We start from the raw sequence: 6,111 nt of genomic DNA, 5'->3' as shown, positions 1-6,111 counted from the left end.
TCGGCTCGCAAAACTGGTTCGAACGATTCATTAACGAATAGGACTGAACAGGTCCGAGCGGTTCTCGAGTCAGCAATTCGCTGACTGGTTGAAAACGACAATGGTCTCTTTCGAACACGTCCTATTCACAACTTGGTTATAACAAATAGAATTGTATTTAAACGTACAAAAAAACATGTTTAGTAAAAATAATACCTTTAGTAGTTTTTAATTAAAATGGAAAATGTTCTAAGGTTCGACCTTCATGTTTAATGTGAAGCTGGGCACGTGGAATTGCAATAAACACCATTTAACAAAACGAAATAAAAACGAAGCGCAAAAATAAACCACAATACATGCCTGCATAGGGTGGCTTCATTGGAAAGTTTAGAGCACGGCGGAATGTCAGCGACCTCAGTGACGTAAAAGAATCACCTTTAAAAATGCTTTTCGAACAGGCTCTTTGAAATGAACAATTCTAAAGAACCGATTCGCAAACACGAGCGGTCTTCACCCATCACCTAAGCATTGCATCAATGGGCGACCACGTTGCAGCTGTTTACATACAATAATCCTTCACAACATGGGTGACAGTAAATAATGGGCAGTAAAACACTTACTTATTCAGTTCAAGTTGTTTATTTAGAGGAAAACACAGTTTCACATCAAGAAAATTGTTTTTTAACTGAAGCACAGCATTTTTCAAAAGGATACTTTACTGACACTATAACCTTGAGACCACATATGAAACCCAGCAGTTATGTGGACAATAACAAATCAAGTGCAAGACCTACATATATATAGGTTGAAAATAGCATTTTATTTTCAACACATTAGACTTGTGAAGCAAATACATGTTCATTGTATTGCAGACAAAATGTTAGCTGAAAAAAAAAAATAGCATCTTTTCTAAAATCCTGATCAAACAAAAGATAATCACTTTGGCTTGTTGTAATTTGAATTCTATCTAATAGAACGTACTGTAATAATACAAAATTAAGGCAAATCAATAAAATTACTTTACACTATAAAATAAAAAAGCATAATTGCTGGTGCATGATAGGTTTTCTGACTCCAACTTGTAAGTTTAAATTAAACTCAGCATCAGCTTATCAAAATATTTGATAAGAGTCAATTTGCAAGTAAACGAATGAACTTCACTCCAGGTGAACATGTAAAAGAAAAAAAATAAGAAAAAAAACACTATAAATGGGTCATTTTAAAGAGTTTTGCGAGGGCGTTTCATGAAGGACAAGGTGTAATCTCCAGAAGGTGTGGGTTTCTGTCTCTTCATCTGCACTTGGGACTGGGCCGTGAGCTGCAGTTTAATGGCACTAGAGTTGATCTTGGCCGCAGAGAGCAGCTCCTTCATACCCTTCATCTTCTCACTGTGGAAAACCACCACCGGCCCTCCCTGCACTATGGGTGGCTGGGTAGGAGAAGGTGTGGGACTTGGGGATGAGGGCTCATTTTTTCCATCAGACTCTTTACCTCGAGTTCCAGCAGAGGAACGTCTGCGTCCTCCTTCTCCGCCCACCTTTTTGGGCACTGGATTTTGAGCAGGCAATGCTGCACTTGGAGATGATGGTCCTGCTTGTTCATCTAACTTGGATTCTCGCCTCGGGACCCGTCTACGCCCCTCACGCAGGTCTTCACTGGATTGGTCATCGTCATCCACTGGTTCTGCATCTTTGGTGATGATTGACACTTTTTGCCTGATCTGAGAAAGAACGAAAATATAGAGTGTGGTTAATAAATGCCCTTTTAACGAAACCTGAAATGGAGAAAATCGAGGGATTTTACCTGCGCATCAAAGCGACTAAGGGACTGAACCAGGTAGGTGGCCCAGCCTACATGAAGCACTGGCGTGGGACTTCCTTCTTCCCATTTACAAATACCATCATAGAACCGAAGTAAGTGAGCAAAGCATTCTGGATCCTGAAGGGCAGACAAAGCAGCTACCTGTCTTGGCTGGTCCTTTGAGGTAAAAGCATGAATAGAGGACAAAAGAAAGAATTGTTTACAACTTTGTTCTAAATAATATATATATTTTTTTTTTTTATGCAAAACTAAACAAGACCTCCTTTTCCGTTTCATCAGCCCCTTCGCCACCACTTTCAGCACCAACTGTTGTCTCTTTAAGAAGGGTGGGAACGACATCATTAGCGATGTCAAAAAACTCCTTATAGATCTCCTCATCCTCTCTGCAGTAGTTGTAACTATAGACCAAGAAAAAACAAGTAATGGAATTAAATATTACATTTTGTTCTTGACTTGACTGAAGCAATATTAAATTCCATTAAAAAAATCATTTATATATATATATATATATATATATATATACACATTTTTTCCAAAATATACACACACAAAGAAAAAGCTAAAATATATTTACATAAATATATTTTCTACCAATATATTTTGGCCATTTGTTTTGTATATTTTTGAAAATTTATTTTGAAATTATTCTGTATATATTTTACCATATGAAGGTTGAAACTAAATATATTTTTCAATTTAAAAATGCATTACTTGAGCTTCACTACTTACAACATATATTTTGGACAGAAAAAAATGATTGGCCTATGGGCACAGACACAAAAATAAAAATATATTTTTAGACGATGTTGCAAATTAAAAAGAGGAACATTTTCATTCTGCACCGCATTTGTTTAAATACTTTTGCATACGCGGACACAGAGCTCCACTTCGACTCAGACGCCAGCAAGGTGGAGGTGGGGTACTGGTATGGGCAGGTATTATTAAAGATGAGCTAGTTGGACCTTTTCGGGTTGAAAATGGACTCAAAATCAACTCTCAGACCTACTGCCAATTTTTAGAAGACACTTTCTTCAAGCAGTGGTACAGGAAAAAGTCTGCATCTTTCAAGAAGACTTTGATTTTTATGCAAGACAACGCTCCATCACATGCATCAAAGTACTCCACTGCGTGGCTGGCCAGTAAAGGCCTTAAAGATGAAAAACTAATGACATGGCCCCCTTCTTCACCTGACTTAAACCCTATTGAGAACTTTTGGGCCCTTCTTAAGCAGGAAATTTACAGTGAAGGTAAACAGTACACCTCTCTGAACAGTGTCTGGGAGGCTGTGGTTGCGGCTGCACACAAAGTTGATTCTGACCAGATCAAGAAACTGACTGACTCCGTGAATGGAAGGCTTGTGACTGTTATCGAAAAGAAGGGTGGCTATATTGGTCACTGAGGTTTTCTTTTTGAAATTTCAGAAATGTTTATTTGTAAATTGAGTTTGTTTATTATTCTCACTTTAACAGGTGAAAATAAACAAGTGAGATCTTTGCTTTTCATTTAGTTGCATAATAATTCTGCACACTAATAGTTGCCTAATAATGGTGTACATGTAGATATTCTCTTAAGAACGCCAAAACTTCACTTTTACTACTTAAATGTTAAGGTTTGAGGGTTTGTTAACATTTTGGATTGACCAAGAGCACTGTAGTTGTACAATAACTAAATTAATCCTCAAAAATACAACTTGCCTAATAATTGTGCACACAGTGTATATAGATATAGATAGATAGATAGACTTCATCAATGATTATTGATGATTGCATTGTTTATAATGCAGCAAGTCTGTCATAGTTCAAAGCAGCACAAACAAAATGAAAACACGTCAGAAGGACAGAGGGTAGGAGCTAATGTTGTCATGAAGGAAGAGGAAACAGGAAGAGCAGGAAAAGGAAGTGGATGGGAGTGAGCAGTAGTTCTAGGCATGCTTTGTGCAGACATCCTTCAGGACATTAGAATAAAGTATTTTTAGTACTCTGTCCACTGCACTGTGTTTAGAGGGAGGAAAGTACAGATTGTCTCTCTTGACAGGGACCAATGCCAAGGGTAAGACAGGGAACGAGCTTTCTAAAGACAAACAGCATGAGGCAAAACAGACAATGCTGGCAAACGCCACATTTTCCATTCAGTACAAACATTCAAGAGGCTTGAGAAGTTATCGTATTGCCATCTAATCATGAATGTGCAGCAGTAATAGACACATTCTATGTTTAGAGATTGATTAGCCTTTTTAAATAAATCTTTCTCTTTACTTAGATTTAAGAAGTTTTAAGCAGACTAATTTGGCAATAAAATTTATGCAACAGTAATAAAAAAGCATTGCCCCCTGCTGTTGAAGTACAATTAAATTTGAGAAAATTTATTTAGTTGTGTCTGATTATTACTTCATCAGACACAACTAAAAATTCAATATCATTTAAAGGGGTCATAATGATGCTGCTAAAAAGAACATTATTTTGTGTATTTGGTGTAATGAAATGTGTTTATGCGGTTTAAGGTTCAAAAAACACATTATTTTCCTGTGCATTACATTATTGTTTCTCCTCTATGCCCCGCCTTGCTGAAACGCGTCGATTTTTACAAAGCTCATCGGTCTGAAAAAGCGAGGTGTGCTCTGATTGCCCAGCTATCCAGTGCGTTGTGATTGGCCGAATTTTTCGCCAATTTGAACTTTTTCGCTTTCACAACGAAGCACACAGCGCCTTCACGACATGGCGTTTGCGTGAACATTTGGGCGGCGTTATGCAAATCTTCCCACATAGTGATGTAGGTATGTGGGGGCGTGTTAGAACGAGCCGTTTTAGGTAGGTGTGGCTGACTCTTAACTTTTATAAAGAATATCTCTTTGGATTTGAGACTTTAGTCTTCGCAACTTTACAGATCTTCTTTATGCACCAAGAGCTTGTAACACTCCAAAGAGAAAGGTAAAATTTAAATCGCATCATATGACCCCTTTAATGTTCAGATTTCTATGGTGCTTGACTTACTCTTGCATTACTGAAGCAGCCTCTGACCAGGAACCCAAAGCCTCTTGGACATTTCTGTGCCTATAATAATACCCTGCTAGATACATGAAAGGGTATATGTGCTCGTTGTTGTAATATTTTTTAGCCGACTCGACAGCCTGGAATAAAAAATAAAAAAAAATACAGATTAGTGATCTTTAATAATGTCAACCTCGTAAATATCTCTGATATAGCTAAAATCATATACCTTTAGGTGAATGGAGAGAGGGCTTTCCTTGCCAGTCATTGGTTCCTGATCTTCAAGGTCGGCCAAAGTGCCCATTGCCATAGGATACCTTCAACATGCCCAATACAACAGAACAAACATTCAGAAAGAGTTATATACAGTAATCAGATCACATGGGTTACAGCCATGCTCTGTATTTGTCTGATTTATTAGAAATGTGTCACACCTCTCCAAATCCCCTCGATCATATAGCAGCCATAACAGCCTCTGCAAGAAAAAAAGAAAATGCATTAAAAATGATCTGAATGACAATAGAAAGATAAAAATGCATGTTTACATAATGTATATGCCAACGTAATTACAGTTACAATTACAGTACATAACACGGAGATGAAATATAATATAATACAGGAAACAGAGGATGCTGTGGTGAAAGTTTAAAACTAATTTAATTTGAAGACTTACTTGCTGGAGCTGGAGTAACTCTGTGCTGTCAGTGTGCAGATCTAGAGACGGATTGATGGCGCAAACCATGAACGCTACCTCCATATTCCGGTTGCATTTCATGTAGGAGCCTTTAAGATATAACCAGCTCTAAGAAGAGAGAAAGAAAGAAAGAAAAAGAAAAAACGAGGAGCAGATTTATAACATGCAATTCCAAAATTAAAGAACTGTTTAACATTTACACTACTATTCAACAATTTGGTGTCAGTAAGATCTATTAATGTTTTTCTTATGCTCACCAAGATTACATTTATTTGATAACAAATACAGTAAAACAGTAATGCATGAATTATTATTGTAATTTAAAAATAACTTTTTATATTTTAATATATTTTAAAATGTAATTTATTCCTGTGATGGAAAAGCTGAATTTCCAGTGTCACATGATCCTTCACAAATTATTTTAATTTGGTGCTCAAGTAACATAGCTGAATATTATCAATGTTGAAAACAGTTGTGATGCGATTTCAATTTTTCCTTTCTCTTTGGAGTGTTACAAGCTCTTGGTGCATAAAGAAGATCTGTAAAGTTGCAAAGACTAAAGTCTCAAATCCAAAGAGATATTCTTTATAAAAGTTAAGAGTCAGCCACACCTACCTAAAACGGCTCGTT

The 6,111-nt window shown here is 36.8% G+C and overlaps 1 protein-coding gene across 2 annotated transcripts in view; it reads right to left on the bottom strand.

Annotated features, from left to right (window-relative positions):
* Positions 1–620: 620 nt before the first annotated feature.
* Positions 621–6,111, bottom strand: part of LOC107679288 (menin-like) — an 8,657-nt gene continuing 3,166 nt past the window's right edge. Inside the window, exons 4-10 of one of the 2 annotated variants that reach the window (XM_016474812.1) lie at positions 5,461–5,589; positions 5,222–5,262; positions 5,017–5,104; positions 4,791–4,927; positions 2,060–2,198; positions 1,783–1,956; positions 621–1,699 (exon numbers count right to left, since the gene is read on the bottom strand). In XM_016474812.1, the coding sequence (XP_016330298.1) occupies positions 1,199–1,699; positions 1,783–1,956; positions 2,060–2,198; positions 4,791–4,927; positions 5,017–5,104; positions 5,222–5,262; positions 5,461–5,589 (1,209 nt within the window). In that variant the 3' untranslated portion in view covers positions 621–1,198. The remainder of the gene's footprint in view (positions 1,700–1,782; positions 1,957–2,059; positions 2,199–4,790; positions 4,928–5,016; positions 5,105–5,221; positions 5,263–5,460; positions 5,590–6,111) is intronic. The other variant, XM_016474811.1, reaches the window with a different exon arrangement.

Source organism: Sinocyclocheilus anshuiensis, unplaced genomic scaffold, assembly GCF_001515605.1.
Source record: "Sinocyclocheilus anshuiensis isolate Anshui unplaced genomic scaffold, SAMN03320099.WGS_v1.1 scaffold1644, whole genome shotgun sequence".
Lineage (NCBI taxonomy): Eukaryota > Metazoa > Chordata > Actinopteri > Cypriniformes > Cyprinidae > Sinocyclocheilus > Sinocyclocheilus anshuiensis.
The sequence above is the reverse complement of the archived record's forward strand: the minus strand, read 5'-3'. Positions and strand labels throughout refer to the sequence as shown.